Here is a 23,374-nt window from a genome sequence, read left to right on the forward strand (position 1 = left end):
CAGCTTTAACTTATGACAGTGATTAAATGCAGCCATGGCCTGATTTTGATTTCAGATGGCCAGTGACCAATGTGCCAGGTAGCATTCCATGCCACCTTTGAATGCCAACAGGAATTCATTGGAAAAGCAAACCATCTTCAAAACTACAACTGAATCACTTGGGGGTAACTTGGCAAAAAACAGAAGTCATCAGTCCTAACTATGGCAGCACCAAAGAGAACTTTGTACATTTCCCCACCCGATGGAGGGTGGGGTTGGATGATTGTGGCTGGCTGTTTCCTTGTCACCATCTGCACCAGGGCAGTCACAAGGTAGGTGGAAATTCCTTGATTCCTTAATTTTTCTTGTTGTTAAGTGTTCCTCTTGGTTTTTTCCTCTCTAGTTTTGCACGATTCTTTGAGCCAGTCAACTGATTTTCTTATAGGCACCTTATCTTCTCAAATATTTACATTTACTTAGCAGTGTTCTTGAGTTATCAGCATTTAAACTATCCTCATCCTAAACTTTTAGTATTTCAAAAACACTGGGGTTTTGAGGCTTCTTCAGACATTCTTCTTCATAAGCAATTTACAAGGTTTTGACAGAGGGTTTAAATACCCCTCCTCCCAGTGAACTGAGCAAATAAGGAAACTGCTTTTGTTTGTTGTTTTAGGGAATAAACTCCTTAGTTATTAATGATTTTATATTATTTTCTCTGCTAAAAAGTATATGCCCTTAGGTTTAGTGCTAAAAGGTCCATTCAACACCACCAAATTCAACCCGTTCATTTTACAGATGAAGTTCAAAGAAAAGTGACTTGTGACATTGTCTCTCAGAGCTCCTTAAAAATAGCTTTTAGGAATAATAAGGCAATCATTTTCTTTCCATGATAAATTATGTGTGAACTTGTTTAGAGACAGATGGATAAGATGACCTCTGAAGGTTCCTTTTTTAGAATTCATTTATTATTTCTTAATTTGAAAATTTCTCAGTGATCTTTAAGGGGGATTCAGAGTGACTTGAAAGTGCAATTTTGAACCCACACTCTCAAGCCACTCCAAAAATAAGCTGCTTGTAAAACAGAATGGTGTTGTGATAGTCTATCCAAAAGTCAAGACAAGTATGAGAAAGGAGACCCCAAATAAAAAAGACTATTATATATATATATATATACAGACAAAATATGCAAATATATTATATGTGCATGTTTATATATTATGTACTATATATACATTTAAAGAAATGGGCTTCCTATACATGTACACATGTCACATAGCTATTTTCACTACTGGTGCTTTACTTCAAATAGAAGTTTTTGTTGTCTTTTGATTGGATGTATCCTTGGTAATGAAACAAGTTTGCCATAATAGTAATTTGATGGCATCTTTAGTTGAGAAAGTAAGATAATCTTCAAAAAGAAAGTCTAATACAGAGAAGAGGACAGGCATTTGATTGTTTTACAACTTTATCATGAACTTCATGGCTAATCCCTTTCCAAGGGAACTTAAAACTTCAAGGGACCCTGGATATTATCAAGTTGGACCCCTTCATTTTGTAGATGATGAAACTGAAACCCAAAGAAGGTAAATGACCTGTCTGAGGTCACATTGTAGTAAATAGTCATCAAGAAGGTTAAAAACATTAACTTGGTTTTGAAGCAAAGTCTCCTTAAAAACATCAGGATGTCAAGTTCATGTTCTCCAACTCTTTACCCCTTCAAGTATGAGAGAGAATAAAGGTGATGGGTTTGTACAAAGGTCTGGGTGTAGACATACTTTCTCACAACACTGATCCCACCCTAGAAAAAATTTTTTTTAAAGTTATCGAATATGGGGGCAGCTAGGTGGCGCAGTGTATAAAGCACCGGCCCTGGATTCAGGAGTTCCTGAGTTCAAATCCGGCCTTGGACACTTGACACTTACTAGCTGTGTGACCCTGGGCAAGTCACTTAACCCCCATTGCCCCCCCCCCAAAAAAGTTATCGAATATATTGCCTGATAAGAGGGTGGAGTAGGATAGGGCCAGAGAGTGAACACACTAACCCTGTGTCTTCTGCTGTCTATATGCTTAGATGAGATTTTGCTAGCCCACAGAAAACACATGTACAAGAGGTAGATCCAAGATAGTGAAGAAAAGGCATGCAGAATCTTATGCATGGAGTAATTTTATGATTACTGACAACCTTCATTCATAGCTTAATCTGGGAGTGGATTGCAAGTGGATTTAGAAGGCAAAAAAGCGAATAAAGGGGGCAGCTAGGTGGCACAGTAGATAAAGCACCGGCCCTGGATTCAGGAGGACCTGATTTCAAATCTAGCCTCAGACACTTGACACTTACTAATGTGTGACCCTGGGCAAGTCACTTAACCCCCATTGCCTTTCAAAAAAAAAGTGAATAAAGTCTTAGATTTCATTGAAATATGTATGCATATAGGTATGTATGTATGTACATATATAGGTATACACAGACACATGTCTATGTATACGTGTATATATGTAGACATATAAAATCTATGTATATACACACAAACACACACATATGATGCACATATATTCTTTTTGTACTCTGCCCTGCTCAGACCACACCTGGATTATCATGTTTCATTCTAGGGATTCTATTTTAAGAGACACAAATGGTAGGACATTCAGAAGGAGGGTGAGCATGATATTAAGGGATCTCAATTATATATTACAAAGATCTATCAAATGATCTGGGGACTTTTAGGGTGGAGAAGAAAAAACTTAGTGGGGGGCTAGTAGTCTGGCACAGAGTAAATGCTTAATAAATGTTTGCTGCATGACATCACAGTTCTTGGCATATAGATAGTTTTTATTTCCTTCCTTGGTTCCTACAAAATGAATTTGAAAAAAATCAATTATCTATAAAAGGAGTTTGTTGATAGTACTGACTTTGTATATGTTTCAACCCAATGACACTGGCTTTCTTTCCATTCCATGAACAAGATATTCCATTTCTGGGCTCCATGTATTTTTCCTGGCTGTCCCCCATGCCTGGATTGTTCTTCCTCCTCATGTCTGCCCAATGGCTTCTATAGCTTCCTTTAAGTCCCAGCTAAAATCTCACCTTCTACAAGAAGCCTTTCCCAATCCCTCTTAATACTAGTGCCTTCCTTCCTTTTTTCTCTATTAATCTTGGATATAGCTTATCTGTACATATGTGTTAGTTTATTTCCTCCCCTTCTCCCATTAGACTGTAAGCTCCTTGAAGGCAGGGATGATCCTTTTTTCCCCTCTTTTTGTATCCTTAGCACAGTGTTTGGCACAGAGTAGGAACTTAATATTTATTGACTAACTTTATTGCAGTTTAATTATAAACTCACCCCTTTGGAGGTGGCTGATATTTGAAAAGAAACAGTTATTTTAAAGTGTCTCTTTGGTCCAACATTTGATGAAAATTTTGGGGTTGAAATTATAAAAATAATAAACTTACATTATGGAGCACTTAAAGTTTTTAAAGAGCTTTGTATAAATTATCTCTTTTGTTTCTCACACCATCCTTGTGAGGTGGGTGCTGTTGTTATCCCCAGTTGTAGACAGGCACAATGAAACAATCAATTGCAGGCAGAAATGCTACCGAATGTGGTCCTTTTTTAACCACAGAAGGATCCTTGTAAATTGTCCCTGAGTTGTTGCTTCCTGAGGTTTCCCACAATTCCTGAAAAGTATAACAGTCATAGCCACTCATACCACTATATGTCAGTTGTTTTCAAAGATCATTCCCACAGTGGCCAGTTATGAAATACCAGAGAAGCAGCAAGGAGTTATGAAAGCTGATATGGGAATTAGAGACATGGAGTATTCAAACCAAAGGAGACCTTAGAGGCTAAGTCCAATCCCTTGTGTTAAAAAATGGTAATAAAAGATGGGTCTCTGGCATCATTGGCATAGGGAACACCTAGAAAAGAAAATTCCCTCTACTGGAACCTTCCCTACAACTTAGTGTCTTAGAGAATTGCTGCCCTAGAATGCAGAGAAGTAAAATGATTTGGCCAGGGTCACTACTTGTCAGAAGTAGGACTTGAACCTTAGGTTCAACCTTAAGCTTTGAGGCCAGCTCTTGGTCCAGACATCAAACTAATGAGATCTGGGACAACCACTCAAGTCTATATATCCATATATTTTGGTAGCTGGGTACACACACACACACACACACACACACACACACACACATTTGTTGTTGTTCAGTAGTTTCGGTCCTGTCTGACCCTTCACTACCCAATTTGGCAAAGACACTGAAGTGGTTTGCCATTTCCTTCTCCAACTTATTTTATAGATGAGGAAACTAAGGCAAATAGGGTTAAGTGACTTGTCCAGAGTCACACAGCTAGTCTGAGGCCAGATTTGAATTCAGGAAGATGATTCTTCCAGACTTCAGGGTTGGCTTTCTATTCACTGTACCACCTAGCATATACATGAATATATACACATGTATGTATGTATACATACAGGCATGCAAACATATGTGTATACATATGTATGTATATATTTAATTTTTTAGCTTTGGAATCCTAAATTGTTTTTAGAAACATAAGCCAAAAACATTGTTGTTTAGAAATCTCTGTGATACTTTGTCCCCATGAAGCCAAATGAAAAGAGGAATAGCCCTTCCTTTCTCATGCTTCCTCAAAGTATAACATTAAAGAAATAAACTGGTGACATTTTAATCATTTGTTCTTAGCATCTTTGTATGTTTAGGGGATAAGGTAAAATGTTATCATTGACATACATATACATAGGCACATACACATACATAGATACATAGAGATTTTTTTCTCTCAAGTTCATCCATATCAGGGGTTCTTAACTTGAGGTCTATGGACCCCCAAGGAATCCTTGGCTGGATTCCAAGGGAATCTGTGAAGTTGGATGGAAAAAATGCATATTTATTTCAATATAATTGGTTTCCTTTGAAATCTTATGTATTCATTTTATTCATTTAACAATGTTATTGCTAGGAGTATGTAAGCTTCACCAGACTGGGTCACCATGACACAAAAAAAGGTTAAAAACTCCTGAATTATATGTTGTGTTTATATATATTCCTACTCACTGGTTTGATTATTTTGAGTGTGGTGACAGAGAGGGAATGAAAAAAATACTCAAGAAAATGTGTGTAGCTTGTCAGACACAAAAGCAAAACTTGCCCCAAATGATTCACTGTAAAGTAAAAAGATTAAGATAAGAGTTGATGAAGGTTCCTCATTGATATCATGGCCTGTGAGGCCCAACCAAGGTTAGATTATTACAGATTTATAGTCACATGAAAGAAAGTCAGTAAAACATTAAAAAAAATGTGCAGAAGAGAAAACGGAGAAAGACAAGTAGGACCTCTTAGAAACTAATGTGCTGAATTTTTTTCAAATGTGCATAGGGATATCTAGGTGGCACATTGGATAAAGCACTGGCCCTGGATTCAGGAGGACCTGAGTTCAAATCTGACCTTTGACACTTACTAGCTGTGTGACCCTGGGAAAGTCACTTAAACCTCATTGATCCATCCCCCCCCAAAAATGTGCATAATGAGTTGGGATTTCTCTTATTCTTTTTGTATGGAAAGGTTCATATTTGATAATGTTTGATAATATTATTTGATTATTTGATAACAATAAACAAAAATATTTTTAAAAAAGAATCAAATGATAATAGACCATATTTAAGGATCTGTGAATAAAAAAGAGAAAAAAATCAGTTGAAAAGGGATTAATGGAAATCGTTAATGTTGAATTTGGCCAGAAACATCACTTTTGAAGGGTCTTTTACACATTTATCTTTTCCAAAATAAATTTTTTAACAGTTTTTGACTTGGTTTCCCCCAAAAAAGCTGATATGATCTTTGACTGTATTAAATGGAGTATAGGATCCCACAATATTCTCTCCTTATCAGACCATATCTAGAATATTTAATCCAGTCTTGAGTATCACATTTTAGGAAGGACAATAACATTTAGGTAGTAAAAATAGCTGACATTTGTGAGGCAGTATGAGATAGTGGATAGACAACTGTCCTCTGAGTCAAGAACAACTTGTGACACTTTCTGTTTCTGACCTACCCTAGCTGTGTGACTTTGGGTAAATCATTTACTGGTTTCCTGAGCAACAAACTAAGATTTTTAACCTACAGAACAGTTGACTATCTGCATAAATGGAGGGAATTTCCTCATCAAGAATTCAAGTACTGATGAAATAATAGGTCAAGATGGAAGAACACTCACAAAGAAATTTATATAGCACTTTTTAAAGTTTGCAAAGAGCTTGGCATATGTCATCACATTTGAGCATGGCATCTCCATGAAAGAATTGCCAGAGGCATTATTATCCTTATTTTACAGATGAGAATACTGAGGCTCAGAAATGTTAAGTGAATTGCCAATATACATGTGGTAATATAGTTATCAAGTGTGAATGGGCAGGATTTGAACCTAGGTCTTCCATAGAATTGTAGCATTCTATCCTTTGCAACATATTACCTTTTAGGTAATGAATAATGAAAAAGGAGATTGCTTGAAAAATTAGCCCATTGATTTTTTTAAAAAGTTTAAATCTGTAAAAGTATTTTAAATTAAATTGTTCATTTAACAAAGAGAGTTATGCTTTAGTTGTGTGAGTTATAACACACTAACTCTAGATGGCATCAATTTATTTCATTACTTTGTTTCTTCCTGGAATGATATGGATTCCCAGCATTAGACCTTGTGTGAACATTGACTTCATCTTGGGGTGAAGTACCACCCTTTGACTGAATTCGTTACAGCCACTGCTTAGAGTCAGGGTAAGAAAGAATCTTGGGCTTTGCCTTGCATCCTCTCTCCATTATCTTCACCATTCTGATCATATACATTTTCTACCTATCTAGACCCCTGCTCTACTCCTCTCCCCCATGTCCCAGCCTTTTATCACTGCTACAATCCTCCATAATACCATCTTGGAGTGAAGATAAAGGGTTAAAGGACTTTTCCAGGTTGCTATGGACTGTTAAAAAATGGTGGTATGGATATAGGTGTATTCAAAATAAGTACCAGGGGGCAGCTAAGTGATGCAGTGGATAAAGCACCAGCCCTGGATTTGGGAGGCCCTGAGTTCAAATCTGGCCTCAAACACTTGACACTTACTAGCTGTGTGACCCTGGGCAAGTCACTTAACCCCAATTGCCTCACCCCCCAAAAAGGCAGTATGATGTAATTGAAAGAACACTGGAATCAGAGTCAAAAGAGACCTGGGATTAAATCCTGACTCTGACACTCAGCTGTGTGACTATGGACAGGACACAGTCTCTTTCTGCATCCTAGTTTCCTCATCTGTAAAATGGAGGTAATAATATTTACATTGCTTAATACGGATGATGTGAGGATCAAATGAAATGATGTGTGTAAAGTGCTTTGTAAACCTCAAAGAGCATATAAATGTTATTATTATTATTATTTCAATTAATCCAAGTTTGCTTTAGTCTGTGTTGACATGGAACTGAGCCATGCAGTCAAATGAGCAGTGAAAGTCACATTAATTGTGCCCAAGCCACAGTCCTTGGTACTTATAAAGCTGAATAATGACATGAATAGATACTTCTGGTCCACTTTTGATTTTTCTGGTGATTGTGTTCAGAATTTCCGGGAGTGTTAATTCAGATCCACAAAGACTTGAATAGCCAATTACAGCAAATCATCGGGTCCTGGTCATTTCACGTCTGTGGTCCCCATGAAATCCACCTTTGGTATAAAACAATTGTTTGTGTTTTTCAGATGTATCTCCATTTTTTTTGTGGAATTCCAGACATATTTTGCTCAGGATTATGCACAAACAGCATGGATCCATTCCATTGTAGACTGTGTCACCATGCTTTGTGGTGAGTGTTACCTTCCAAGGAGAAAGAACTGACTTATCTTTAATTGTATCTGGTAGTGACTTCCCATCAGCTCTCATTATGGCCTTTTCTAAGTATAAGGATTATGGTGAGAATTGATTAATGGAACATACACAATGATCTTTCAACATTAATTTTAAAATTTTCCGTTCCAAATTCTCTTCTCTGCTTTAGTCCCTCCACCATCCATTGAGAAGACAAGCAATAGGATACCCATTATATATGAGAAGTCATGGAAAACATTTTCATAGCAAAGATCTTTCTACCCCCCAGTCAAACTCAGCTAGCTTGTGCTGAGTAGGATACCAGCTGAGGTCAGCTGATGGTCTTGTGGTTAATACATAAGAAAGAACATATAGACTATGGTTCTTCCATAGACAGAGATTCAATACTAGGAATTGTTTGATTTGACTATTCATTATTTTGAAAGTAAGATGCTAGTAGGTATTTGACTTCTCTTTTCCATGTCTTTTTATTTTCTTTGACTATCTTTGTTAAATTAAATTTAAAGTTCATTATTAAATGAGCTTCAAAATTAATTTAATAAAGCTTATTGAAGCATATAATTAAATGAGCTTCCAATGGTTTTGAACTTCTTTCTAGCTTATTGGGTTCATAATTTGTGGTAATAATTTTTAAAATTCATTTTTATTTTGTTTTTAGCCCCACGTTTACTTGCTTCTTCCACCCCTCCCTCACCCCTTGAGAAGGCAAGAAACATGATATCCATTATAGCTGAGAACTCATGAAAGACCTATATCTATATTAGTCATTTTCCAAAAAGAACAGGAAGAGTAAAGAGAAAAAATAGACTTCAATCTGTACTCTAAGTTCTCTCTCTGGAGGTAGATTGCATTTTTCATCATGAGTCCTCTGGATCTTGTTCACTGGGTCCTCTCAGATTGGTGTTAGCAGAAATTATCTCTAACCTCTCACTTCATGAAATTACTGCATTAAAGTCCTTTGCACCAAACTCACTTCTATCTTTAGAAAAATATAAACATGTTCAAGAAATCAGTTCCCCTGCACTAAAACATAGTTCCTTTTTGGAGAGGAATTTGATGGCCATTTTGGGTCTAAAATAAGTTTCTGGAGACACAGCAACATCCCCTCATTGACAATACTGAGAGAATTTAAGGAAGCAAATGTATTAAAATATAAGCATTACCTGGCTTTCCTCTTGTTGGCAAAAAGAATGCCATCTACCTTGTACCATAGTTATTTATCTTCATATTTTAATGAGAACTTTATTTCAATGAATATTTACTTAGTGCTCATTATGTATAAAAGTATGATAACCTTGGGGAGGTACAAGAGAAAATAAAAGATACTCCTTGCCCTTGAGTAGACTTTGTATAAGCATTCCCAGTGAGATTTGTTTATTCACACTAAGGATCACAGGACCTTTACAACTGACTTGTGGCTGAAACTTCCTATATGTGTTGTCTCCAGACATTGCAATGTGAACTCCTTGAGAGCAGGGGTGATGCCTGCTTTTCTATGTATATCTGTAGATCTCAGCAATGTTTTGCACATATAGTGAGTATTTCATAAATGTTTTTCTATTCATGCATTCATTCATCCAAAAAGATGTTGGGTATGTTGAAGAGGGGAAGTTTGTTCAGTTATAGGTTGGACTAGATGATCTCTGGTGTCCCTTCCAACTCTGAGTTTTTGTGACTCTGTGAATGATATCACTCATATCCACTGGCAAAGATATGTTCAAAAAAGGTCTGTTTGGGAGTATAAAGCCCTTGGTGCCCATTAGTGATCAGAATTCCAGGTGTCAAGCTAAGTAAGGTAATTTTGGAAGTGACATCTTTAAACTCCACAACATGGCGTTGGGTTAGGCATCCTGTACTTAATTCAATATAATCACACCTTAAGAATAGATAAATTCAGAGCAGGGAAAATATATCCCCAAAATGACATCTGGGTGTGACCAACCTTTTCACTGAGTCTATTTATATTTGACAAATGGCCAATGATTGAGTTTCATTTAGCAAATGAGGAAAGTTGGTACCTTCATAAATCATGGCATTTACCCATGATATTCCAGGCTTCTTTCACTAGAAAGTCTTGACAATCCTAGTTGTTTTACTATAGCAGAGGCAGTGTGTCAAAGATGGATAACACCAAAAAAACTTGCTTGTCCGAGTCTTTATAGACTATCTGCAAAACTTCGGGTTGGGCAACACCTAGAAATATCAGTTCTACTTTTTGGTGTGTATTAAAAAGGCAGTGAAATTTACCAATGGAATCTTTTGGTTAAAGTCGGATTATATTTTGTACATAGAGATCTGGCCACTTTAGCAGCAAAAGGATACTTCCACAAATCTGGCCTCAGACACTTGACACTTACTAACTGCATGACTCTGAGCAAGTCACTTAACCCTCATTGCCCTAGGGAAAAAAAGTATACTTCCAATTAATTCAACAAACCTTCATTAAGCACCTACTTAATGCAAGGCACTGAGAGAAGGACTCTGGATCCCAAAACACATAGAAGACAGATTCTGATAGCCAGGAACTTAAGATTTAAGATTTTCAAAAAGATTTGGATATAAAAAACTATGGTGGGGGCAGCTGGGTGGTACAGTGCATAAAGCACTGGCCCTGAATTCAGGAGGACCTGAGTTCAAATCCAGTCTCAGACACTTGACACTTACTAGTTTTGTAAACTTGGGCAAGTCACTTAACTCTCACCAAAAAAACAAACCAAAACAAAAGAAAAACAAAACAAAAAACTATGGTAAAAGAAAGAACATCCTAAATGCAAAGTCGAGGTGCAAAAGGTGTTATGATAAACTTAAGGATGAAAAGATCATTTGCATATGACAAATATCATAAATACAGTGTCAAAAGCACTGGCTCTTTTAATACTATTAACCTCAGTTGTGACTATATCAAAAGTGGTATTTAACAAACAATGCAAAAAACAAAAACAAAATCTCCTACAAACAACAAATAGATTTGATAAAAAAAAATTTAATGTCTTAAGACATACAACGATTTATTTGGGGTGTGTGGGGGTGAATCTTGGGTTACTTGACTGTTGATATTAGAATCATAGAATTTAGATCTGGAAGGAGCATTGGAAATAACAACATTGAGTGCCTCCTATGTGCCAGGTACTGTGCTAAGTGCTTTATGAATATTATCTCATTTGACTCTTACAATAAGCCTGGGCAGTAGATACAGTTCTATGCCCTGTTTGTACAGAGGAGAATCAGGGTACCTGAGAGTCGACACCACTTGCCCAAGGTCACATTGGTAATAACAGACAGATTCAGGACTCAAACCTAGAGTCTTCTTACTCCTAATCCATTGCTTTTCCCACTATACCACACTGCAAAATATGAAAGTTGTACTAAGTGTAACTAATGGACATACATAGTGCTTAAGATCTGTAAAGTACTTTGTGTATATTCACTTGTGCCCTACACCAACCTTGCGAGTAGGTACTTCATTTACAAATGAGAAAACACCTCCTTCAAACCATGAAATACAAAACTGAAGCTTTCTCCTCGATGTTTTTTTTTTTTTCTGCATGATCTTGGTCTAGCCATATAGTATCCCAGACGTCTTTCCCATCAGTCCTGTGTTGCCATTTCTTGCTCATAGCATGAGAAATTTATTCTTATATGAAGTACAGGCCCACGGAGCTTACCAGCTTTCCAGGCCAAGAGATGAGTTAGTTGTTTAGAAACTGCTTTGAGATCGTGGGGTAATATGTCCTGTCAGTGCAAAGCTTCTGCCATTTCAAAGTGCCCATGGGGCCTTGATGTTGACTGTGATTATTATTATTTTTGAAGCGCCACTGGGGAGTGTTATCAGTAACCACTTATCCTGTCAAGTGGGAATCATGCTGGGTGGCTTGCTTGCCTCTACTGGTCTCATCCTGAGTTCATTTGCTACCAGCCTGAAGCACCTCTACCTCACTCTTGGAGTTCTTACAGGTAAGGGCAATTCAGATCACCTCTCTTCTCCGCACACCACTCAGGGCTTGTCAAGCCATCATCAGAGAAGCAATTCATGAACTATTGACTCCATCCCTTCCATAAATCACCCTGGATCTGTTATTTCTCCATATTTAATAGTTAAGAAGAACCAAGAGAATCTATTGATTGTACTACCCTCCTGATAATGCATAGCCCTTCATGCGTCATTCAAATTAAGTAATGATTTCCTCACATAGAGAATCCTAGCTGAGTGGAAATGAGGAGGTAGCTACAGAGCACAAGTCTGTATATAGGGTCATACTAACAGCTTTATTGCCAGGAAATGAAAATCCTTCTTGCATACCGTGTGTGTATTGCTCCAGTAATGGAGTCTTCACCTTTATAAAAAGAAGTTTATACCAAATAAAAGACCCCTGTAACCCAAACACTGGTAATACAAGCTCTACTGGTGTCAAGGAAACCTCTTTTAGGAGAGTAATTATGGGTCAATCTTTTTCAAGAGGGACAGCTTGTATTAAGCAGCAGGCAGACAGTGCCTTTGTTTTGCTGGGAATGCTTAGGAAAGAAATGAGATAATGTGATGGGCTGGCTAATGTTGACACAGTGATTTGACTTTCAGCCCAGGGGACAGCCAAGAACACCACTTGCTTATTTCCATGCACCACACAGTAGGAGGTAGCTTGAGTTAGCATTGTAAAGAATGCAGCCTTGTAGGAAGAGGATAAATCCTTCCTTCCACATTAGTTAAGTAATAATCAAGAGGTTACTGCTGTCTGGCACTGGAGTTTCTTGTGGTGGTATATCCTTTTCTGATGGTGTAATACTGTGCCACAGAATGACTCCTCGTTAAAACCATTCCGGTGTGTGATGAATAAAAATAGCACACCCATTTCTATTACTCTTTAGGATTTACAGAGTCCTTTCTTGTCAACAGCCCTTTGAAGCTAGAATTTTTATGATGTTTATGCTTATTTTATAGATGAGGAGAATGAGATAGAGAGAGGTAAATTAACTGACCAAGGTCATGCAGGGAGTTGTTTTAGAATCTGGATTGGAACCTAAATCTTCTGGCTCTGAGTCCAGTTGTCTCTCTGCTAGACCATTTGAAAGTCAATGAAATGGAAGGGGCAAATTCTAAAGATTTTCTAGGCCTTTACCTGTTTTTAATATCTATTGGCAGTAATGATAGTCAGTATGTATGAGGCATCAGATTAGAATATCTTTCTTATTTGTCTGTTTGTAATTGCAGTGTGATAGTGCATAGAATAATAAGCATTCTATTTATCAACATAATTTTTAGAAAGGTCCAGAATATGAAGGCTATCTTCCTAGAGCAAGTCAAGTGGGGAATAGGGCAAAAGTCTGGATCATCTAAGGAAAAAAACCTTAAGAAAAGGAGATTTCTTCTATTGGAATTATTCAGATAGTTTGCCTAGGTCCGATTTGGTAAATACATTATTTATTAAGGTTTTTTTCTCAATTTTGATTCCAGAGTCATAGTTTTAAAATATTTCTTTTCCTGAGAAAAGAATGTCGCCTTCCATTGAGTGCCTAGATTTTGATTGGGGTGAGTTTTTTCAGGTTGGAGCCTTAACATAGGAAAGAAACCATGTGGAAGGTCCTTACTTCAAAGAAAATGATTACATGAGGTTGCTTTGTATTTAATTCTCCTCAGGATTATTTGATCCAATAATCAAATGAGGTAATATTTGTAAAGTGCTTGACACATGATAGATGCTTAATTAATGTTTGTTCCCTTCCCATAGCTGCTAGAACTAGAGGCAGCATGGTAGGATTGGAACAGCAATAATGATTACAATAATAATTAATAATAATCGTAACAATAGCTGATATTTATATAGTGCTTAACATGTGCCAGACATCGTGCTAAATGCTTTACAAATATTTTCTCATTTGGTCCTCACAACAACCCTGGGTGGAAGGCACTATCATTATCCCCATTTTACAGATGAAGAAAGCGAGGCAAGCAAAAGTTAAGGGACTTGCCCAAGGTCACATAGCTACTAAGTATCTGAGGCTGGATTTGAGCTCAGATCTTCTTGACTCCAGCCCCAGAACTCTGTCTACTGTGTCACTTAGCTGCCCCAATAGGAAGACCAAGATTTAAGCCCTATATTTTTTTGTGAGGCAATTGGGATTAAGCGACTTGCCCAGGGTCACATAGCTAGTAAGTGTTAAGTGTCTGAGGTTGCATTTGAACTCAGGTACTCCTGACTCCAGGGCCGGTGCTCCATCCACTGTGCCACCTAGCTGCCCCTTAAGCCCTACTTTTAGTATTTTCTAGCTATGTGGCCCTAGGCAAGTCCTTTTTGCTCTTAAGTGCGAAGGGCAACTCATTAACATTATAAGCTGCAGATAGGTGGTCAGTTTGCATTCTCCATCAGGAATTCTCCCATACTGATGAAATCATGGGTCTGTCTTGGAAAAAAAAAAAAGATATTATACCAGTACTAACAGAGTCCTTTTTATTTCCCAGGTCTTGGATTTGCACTTTGCTATTCTCCAGCCATAGCCATGGTGGGCAAGTATTTTAACAAGAGGAGAGCCCTCGCATATGGCATAGCAATGTCAGGGAGTGGGATTGGGACCTTTATTTTGGCCCCTGTGGTTCAGCTTCTGATTGAGCAGTTCTCCTGGCGGGGGGCATTGCTTATTCTTGGAGGTTTTGTTTTGAACCTCTGTGTTTGTGGTGCCTTGATGCGTCCCATCAACCTGAAGGAGGACCATAAAAACCACTCGGAACAGGACCCTGTCTCCAAAATGCCAAAAGAGGACTTACCGCCTTTGTCCCTCTGCTCACCTTTACTGAAAGAATGTACTCATCCCTGTTTGTGCTGCTCCTTGCAGCAAGAATACCGCTTCTTATTCATAGCAGACTTTGTGGTGTTTGCCACATCCATCCTGTTTATGGCTTATGGCTGCAGCCCTCTCTTCGTGTACCTGGTGCCTTATGCCCTGAGTGTTGGAGTGAGTCATCAGCAAGCTGCATTTCTCATGTCCATACTTGGCGTGATTAACATTGTTGGTAATGTTACCTTTGGATGGCTGACAGATAGAAGGTAAAATGTGTGACATAAAGTTGCATATCCATTAGGAAACACCCAACAATCCACTTCTCCCAGGTACCCATTATAGGGAACCCTTGATGTTCTGGGTGGCAGCTGTGGCATAATAGCAAGAGGGCTGGTAAGGAAGATAGTAAGATAGGTAAAAGTGCTGGGAGTAAGATGACTTGGGCTCAAATCCTGCCTTTCCTGTTTAACTACCTGTGTTACCTTGAGCAGTTCATTTCATCTCTTTAGCCTTAGTTTCTCATCTGTAAAATAAGAGAATTGGATTTTATGATCTCCAAAGTCTTTAACAATTCTAAATCTTATGACCTTGTGTCATTCCATTTGCCTTCAAAACACCTGGAGAAAGGTATGGTGTAAAAGTAACCGCCTTATGCTTCAGTTATCTCAGCACACATAAGAGTGAGAAGCAAATATTATCATTTACAATGGAATTTTACTGGCCTAGGCCATGAAAAAAAGCCAAGTAGTTTCTTCAGCAGAAATTCTGGTTTATTTGATTCCAAGAGACTCTGCTTATTTATTATTATTATCATTATTACTGCTATTGTTTCTATTTTTATTCAGCACTCAACTGATTACAAAATATTTTCCTAACCATTATGTCATCAGAGCTTCACAACAACTCCAGCTTCATGAGGTAGGAAAGGTAGGGAGTATATACAGGAGGTTTCCCTTCATCCAAGGCTAACTGGAAACAGAAAAAGGCCACTTAAAGTGAATCTACTTTTAAAAGGGACCAAGATTTATTTAATAGCAAATAATAGAGGAAAAAGGATTAATTGGAAATTTATCTTGAAAAAATAAAACTGAAAAATCCCAAATGGTAATCCCTTTGGAAAAAAGGTTAAGAGTTAAGAAAACTAATTTTTATTGATTCATCATTTGTTTCTCATCCTGCTGTCTGTCACTTAGCAAGGACTTATCATCATTCTCCAGTATGAATGTGATAGAATTGCTTTTCATCCTAATATCCTATTTTAACATATATATGTGTGTATATGTATATATGTGTGTGTATATATTTATATATATGTATATATATACATGCATACATACATACATATGTGTATAGATATAGATATAGAGGGCTATCTGTATCTTCAATAGCTCTTTTAACACAAGAGAAAGGTCATATAGTTTAGTGAAAAGGGTACTGGATTGAGTCATAAAGTCAGTCTTCTTACACAATTTTGACACTTTCTAGCTATGTGGCCTGGACAAGTCACTTAATCTGTTAAAAATTTCAGTTTCCATAAGTGTATATAATAGGGTCCTTATTATCTGAATATTCAGTATCCTAGTGCCCAGAGTTACAAATTTACATTTCGTTTTGGTTCAGAGCTGTGCATGATTTCATCCTTTGAGGATGTTCATCAGCAGCTGTCCAGCAATTTAAAGTCTAAGAGAGTTGCCTGGGGTATTTGGAATTTAATTGGGTTGCCAGTATGTTTCAGAGGAAGCCCCTGATGAACTTTTAAAATGCTTCTTGGTTCTGAGGCCAGTTGTATATCAATTGCACTAGATTTGTTTCCCTAAGAGGCTGGTTAGCACTAGGAAAGCAAAAGTTATCATGACACAAAAATATTCAATGCTGAACTGACAACTTATTAAATTGACCTTCTCCCTTCCCTAAAGATCCTTTTGTGCTTAAAATGAACAAGTTTCCTTGATTGTTGGAAGTGCTTCAAAGAAGAATAATTTGAGTCTCAAAGAATTAAGGAAGACCCTTGAGCAAATTGATGAAGTCCTCAAATATTATTTCAACAATAACCCTCCTTTAGGAGGGTGATGATCAATCATGAAGTGAAGGATATTATGTCATGATATCATATCATTTTGACAGAAAAATTATACCAAAGAAACAATTAACATTTGATGTGTTTTTTGTTCTTTTTAAGAATTGGTATATAGGTTCATTAAAATCTGAATTTTTGAACATCAGATGAAATAATTTAATTTTTAATAATTTTTAGGTTTTTTTCAAGATAAACTTCTAATTAACTCTCACCCCATTATTTACTATAAAATAAGTGGTGGTCCCCTTTTGAGTAGATTCACTTTAAGTGGCCTTTTTTGTTACTAATTATTCTTGGATAAAGAGGAAATCTCCCCTTCTACCTCATGAAGCTGGGGTTGTAAAATAATGGATGGGAAAATACTGAATAATATGAATAATGATAATAATAGCAGAAGCATAATAACTATTATTTATGTCGTAATTTAAAGTTTAACAGCTCATTTTATACATTATTTCATTTGATTCTCTCAACAACCCCATTGGGTGAGAACTAGAACTCCATATTCCCATTTTACAAATTAGGAAACTGAGGCTTAGAAAGATTAAGTGTCTTGTCCATGGTTACTGAGCTAATATGTTTTAGAGGATTTGAAATTAGTCCTTCTTGATTAAATTATTTAGTCATGCTGCCTCAACATAAACACAAAGTAATGTTACTGAATGGAGGAAGGGAGTGAAATCTTTGATAATCTGTTATGAATGATTGGAGAGTTTTGAATCCTAAATTTATAAACTGGTGAAGATCTTGGCCAAGCTACCATGATAGCTTCATCATTTATCTCACTTCTAGGCATTGCTCTCTTTTAGTAAGTTAAAACTGCACTAAGACTTTTGGGACACTCTTGATTATCCATATAGGGCTAAATTAATCTATTATACTAAAAGGATAGCTCAGGGGCCATCTTTTACACCGAGCCTTTTCTTATTTCCTGCCCCCTCACTCGAACCTCTCCTAACTCTCAGTACCTTTTCCTTCTTGAAATTGTTTAATATAGATTTTATACACACTTTTTTTTATTTATCTCTAGGCATGTTACATCACCATAGTAACCTCACCTCCCCACTTTAAAGGTAGCATGGCATAATGGAGAGATTGCTGACCCAGAGTCAGGAAGGCCTCCATTCAGGTCTTGTGTCTGACACTCCACAAGCTGTTACCTTAGAAAACCTCCCTAGTCTCCTGTTTGTAAAATTGAGATAATATTTAGAATTTTATTTTCCCAAAATACATGTAAAATACAAAGTTTGACATTAATTTTTTCAAAACTTTGTATTCCAAATTCTTTTCCTCCTTCCCTCTCCCATCCCAAGAACTCAAGCAATTCAAGCTATACATTAGCAATCTTGTAAAACATTTCCACATTAGCCAGATTGTGAAAGAAAACAAACAAAAACAAAACTTCAAATAAATAAACTAACAAAAAATTGTGCTTCAATCTGTATTCAGATACTATCAGTTCTCTGTAGATGGATTGCATTTTTCATAAGACCTTCACAGTTGTCTTGGATCATTGCATTGCTGAAAATAATCAAGTCATTCACAGTAGAAAAATGGGGATAATATTAACACCTACTCCTCAAGGTTGTTTTGACAACCAAATGAGATATTGTGTATATTGCTGGACAAATCTCAATGTGTTTTATACCTGTGAGCTATATAATTCAAATAGAATTTATGCTTCTTAAAGGCAAGAACTCTTTCTTTTCTATCTGAATCCTCAGTGCCTAGCATAGTACCCGGAACTTACTAAGTACTCAATAATTGTGTGTTGAGTTGAATTGAATTCAGTTACCTTGACTATTTAACAGAAATAGGATCATAGATTAAGGAACAGAAGTGAAACAGTATGTAATGGAAGGAGAATTAGTAGCAGGCATGATATTAGGATTTGGCTCCTAGTACCAATCTCTATTTATAATGAGTAGCAAAATCCTTCCTTTTTATGCCTCCATTTTCCTGTCCTGCCTCACCAAAAAGAAAAAGAATTGGGAGGAAAAGTCATATAACACATAGGAATGGGTACTGAGTTTTTCAATGGTAGAAAAGTGAGAGAAGTTGCCTCTAGAAGTAATTGCAGTGTTTGCTAGTTTGCACTCCAGGAGTTTAAAAAAAAATTCTCAATAGGACCACAGCAACATCTGTACATGCTGTGCTCATTCTTGTTCTTCCAACCCACAGATGCCTGAAGAACTCCAGATATATTTGCTACCTCTTTGCTGTGGGATTAGATGGTCTCTGTTACCTCTTCCTTCCAATGCTCCAAAGCTTCCCCCTGCTTGTGCCTTTCTCTTGTACCTTTGGATACTTTGATGGTGCCTATGTGACCCTGATCCCCGTAGTGACAGCTGAAGTGGTGGGGACCACCTCCTTATCATCAGCTCTTGGTGTGGTCTACTTCCTCCATGCAATCCCATACCTAGTGAGCCCACCCATTGCAGGTCAGTTTCACAGAGAAATGTTTCCTTTCACTTTAAAAAACAAAACAAAACAAAACAAAAACCCAAAAATGGTGGGGTAGGGTTGGGTGGGATGTGGAGAGAATTTGGGATAATGGAAAGAGAATGACGCAGTTATGAAATGGCTACCTTCAAACCTGACTTTCGAAATTTAGATTTTTCTTAAACTAAGTGCAAACTCTAGTAAGCACTTTTGTTCCTCCCTCTCTCTCTCTCTCTCTCTCTCTCTCTCTCTCTCTCTCTCTCTCTCTCTCTCTCTCTGTGTCCTTCCCCTACACTCTCCCTCTCTCCTCCTTCTTCTTTCTCTCATTATACATATGTATGTTTATAATATATTATATATATCTACAAGTATTGACATATTCACACCCATATATTTATATAATGTATACTTTAAGTCACAATCATTTTTATTTAGTATATCATAATTTCATCTAATTATACACATTGATGGAGGGAACCACTGACACAGTTAATCTAAAACATCATGTAATTGAAATTAACTTCTATCTGGTCTCTGCAAAATACTAAAATCATTTCTAGGTTGTTGTTGTTGTTTTCCCCATAGTCTAGATTAAAAACAGATTTACCTTTCCAGTTATCTTTTGTCTCTGCTAAAGCAGTTTTCAGGGGCAGGTAGGTGGCACAGTAGATAGAAACCCAGGACTGGAGTCATGAAGACCTGAAGTCAAATCCTGCCTCAGACATTTAATAGCTGTGTAATTCTGAGCAGGTCATTAAATCCTGTTTGCCTCAGTTTCCTCATATGTAAAATGAATTGAAGAAGGAATGGCAAACCAATCCAGTATTTTTGCCAAGAAAACCCCCAAATGGTCAGAGTCAGACACTACTGAAATGACTGAATAATTACAACAAAAGTAGTTTTCATTTTCTGAACACAGGATAAAGGAGTTCACAAGCATTGTTAGGTAAAGTCCCCACTGGAAAAAGGGTTGGGCATCCTCAGTGTGAAAGAGAGAAAAGACAAAAGATGATATTTTGAGTCAGCGACTAGAGAATATTAGCATCATTGACAGAAATAAGGAAATTAGTGGGAGAGCTAAGTTTTTTGAGGCAGGTGAGTAGTTCAGTTTTGGACATGTAGAGTTTAAGTGGCCAAAGAGACAACTAGTGGATATGTACAATGAGAAGAAAAGAATGTGAAATAAGCTCAGGAGAGATGTAAGGTCTGGAAATGTAGACTTGGGAGTCATTCAAATAGAGATAATAGGTGAAAGCACTAGAATTGGCAAGCTATCGGAGACAGCTAGGTGGCGCAGTGGATAGAGCACTGGCCCTGGAGTCAGGAGGACCTGAATTCAAATCTGTCCTCAGACACTTGATACTTACTAGCTATGTGACCCTGAGCAAGTAACTTAACCCCAATTGCCTCGCCAAAAAACAAAAAAGTCAATTCTCCACAGAATTGGCAAGCTATCTGAGGGGCAGTATAGAAAGAGAAAAGCAACCTACTTAGGTACCTTGAGGAAGACTCACAGATCATAGGTAAAAGAAGGATAAGAATTCCTCAAAAAATAGTATCTCTCTTCTCAGCATCTGCTTTGAGCCACAGGGGGCCACTACTGAACAAGGACACTGGGTAAGGAAAAATCTCAGGGAAAATCTACAGCTGCCTAACCAAATGTACCTGAAAAATTTAGGTCATTTTACTTGCTGGGTTAAGTTGTATTAGACAATTTATAGGAGACATACATATGAAGGTTGAAGCCCTCCATGAAGAATGCTTCTACATCCTTCCTTCCAAACCCACTCCAGTGATGTAAAACACTCTGGAATTTGAATTGAAATAAATTCACTAGGGCTTATAACAGTTTTTCCATTACCACTTCTAATTGTAAGGGATTTGGAGTGGGTAGGAGAAATGAGCAGAAGGGCAGATAGAAATCAGATTCTAGAGTTAGGAAGACATGAGTTCATAGCCTCTTTCTGATTGATATTAGCAGCATGATCATAGACAAGTCACTTAACTTCTTAGTGCCTGATGGCAACACTTTAAATATAAGTTATAGAACAAGATGTTGCTGGTTCTATAACAGTATGGGGGGGGGGGGCGGCTAGGTGGCGCAGTGGATAAAGCACCAGCCCTGGATTCAGGAGTACCTGAGTTCAAATCCGGCCTCAGACATTTGACACTTACCAGCTGTGTGACCCTGGGCAAGTCACTTAATCCCCATTGCCCCACAAAAAAAACCAAAAAAAAAACCAGTATGGGGTGTTTCCTATACTGTAGATTTTCTAGTGTATTGTATCTTTTCTCTTGTTAATTCCTTTGTAATGTAAATTCAGCTTGGCAAATTGCATCAGAATAGCTTTTTGTTTGTTTGTTTGTTTTTCTGTGGGGCAATGAGGGTTAAGTGACTTGCTCAGGGTCACACAGCTAGTAAGTGTCAAGTGTCTGAGGTCAGATTTGAACTCAGGTCCTCCTGAATCCAGGGCCAGTGCTTTATCCACTGTGCCACCTAGATGCCCCATCAGAATAGTTTTAAAAAGAAAACACATTCATTTTTGTGTAGTTTGTACAATAAATGAAAATTTTAAGAATTGCTTTTACTCCTTGAATTCCATGGCCTTGGTTGCCAGGTATGATTCTATAATTTTTGAATCATATGGCTAGTGTCCACTTCCTATTCTTCAACATTCAGCTTGGGGTTGGCTGCTCATAGATTGAATTTGTTGCAGTACACAAATTCAGAATAATGATAATAATTTGATACTCTATACTTCAAAAATAATAAAATGAAATATTTAATTATATTTTAATAAAGTTGCTTTCTTTTGTAATTTTATTTATTTTATTTTATGCATTATTCTGAGAAGGGATCCATAGACTTCTTTTTTTGTGAGGCAATTGGGGTTAAGTGACTTGCCTAGGGTCACACAGCTAATAAGTGTCAAGTGTCTGAGGCCGGATTTGAACTCAGGTCCTCCTGAATCCAGGGCTGGTGCTCTATCCACTGTGCCACCTAGCTGCCCCCCATAGACTTCTTTAGACTGCCAAAGGGGTCTGGGACACACACACAAATTAACAATCCCTGTCTTAGAGGATATATCTTAAAGCAAATTGCTTAGTTCAATGACCTACATTTCCTATAATTGTGTTATACGAGGTACAGGGGGTATATGTATGAATTTTGAAGGCTTCTATAAAGAAGGCTTCCATCTTCTCCCTCCCAAATCCACTCCAATGTTCTGAAACACTCTGGAATTTGAATGAAAATAAGTTCATTAAGGCTTGTTACAGTTTCTCCATCACCAACTTCTAACTGTTAAGGATTTGGAGAGAATAGGACAAATGAATGGTACAGTGGATAGAGACTGTGCCTTGAAATTGGTATCTTAAAACAAGTTGCTTAATTCAGCAACCCACATTTTCTATAACATTTGGATCTTGTAACACATTCTTTAGTAATTGCAAATAATTCAGTCTTAGGAAAGGGCAAGTAATTGAACTGATGCCTTAACAAAGACAATGTTTTGTTTTGTTTTCCTAACAGGATGGCTGGTTGACACCACTGGCAACTACACCGCAGCTTTCCTTCTCTGTGGATTTTCAATGATTTTCAGTTCTATATTACTTAGCTTTGCTAGACTTCTAAAAAAGATGAAAACATCCCAGGTGCAGTCTCTTGACAAAGATCCTGGCCCCAAACTTCAGCTTTGGCCTAATGGGACGGTAGCTTATTCTGTAGCAGGAGAACTAGACCAGAAAGATGGGGACTTGAGGACCACTGGAGCACCCAGTTACAACACATGACCAATATCCATAAGCCTGGAAACGTTCAGAAGCATGAGAACTGGGGCCACAGAGTAGATTCACCCTCTGCCTGAAACATGATCTCTCAAGTGAATGATTGTTATATTTTTATAGGAGGAAAAAGATAACCGATAAAAAATGCAAATGACAAAGGAAAACTGGACCCATCTGGTGTTTTTCCTCTCATTCCTAATCTGTGCTGGTCAATTCTAATCTTATTCTTTTGTCAGCTTGGCCACAAGGGTAATTTAAGGAAGTAGCTAACATAACTGATTATAATTAGAAATAATATCATAACACTGAGAAGCAGGCTTTGGGGGCAGCAGCAATTGCACACCTAATTGTAGTTCTTGATGTTTTGTGTCTTTATCTCCTGTCCTTGACCTTCCTCAGTAAGAGGCAAGCTGAAACATTTAGCAGATTGTTCCA

At 37.4% G+C, this 23,374-nt stretch overlaps 1 protein-coding gene across 4 annotated transcripts in view; it reads left to right on the forward strand.

Moving 5' to 3' along the window:
- The window catches only part of SLC16A12 (solute carrier family 16 member 12), a 105,793-nt gene extending 82,638 nt beyond the window's left edge, over positions 1-23,155 (forward strand). For 2 of the 4 annotated variants that reach the window (XM_043980894.1, XM_043980893.1), the window contains 6 exons: positions 56-311; positions 7,737-7,840; positions 11,674-11,817; positions 14,318-14,900; positions 18,893-19,152; positions 22,686-23,155. In XM_043980894.1, the coding sequence (XP_043836829.1) occupies positions 202-311; positions 7,737-7,840; positions 11,674-11,817; positions 14,318-14,900; positions 18,893-19,152; positions 22,686-22,945 (1,461 nt within the window). In that variant the 5' untranslated portion in view covers positions 56-201 and the 3' untranslated portion in view covers positions 22,946-23,155. Of the gene's footprint in view, positions 1-55; positions 312-7,736; positions 7,841-11,673; positions 11,818-14,317; positions 14,901-18,892; positions 19,153-22,685 lie in introns of those variants that run through there. The other 2 variants (XM_043980897.1, XM_043980895.1) reach the window with 2 other exon arrangements.
- Positions 23,156-23,374: the final 219 nt, after the last annotated feature.

The sequence above is a fragment of the Dromiciops gliroides genome, chromosome 2, assembly GCF_019393635.1.
Source record: "Dromiciops gliroides isolate mDroGli1 chromosome 2, mDroGli1.pri, whole genome shotgun sequence".
Taxonomy (NCBI): Eukaryota; Metazoa; Chordata; class Mammalia; order Microbiotheria; family Microbiotheriidae; genus Dromiciops; species Dromiciops gliroides.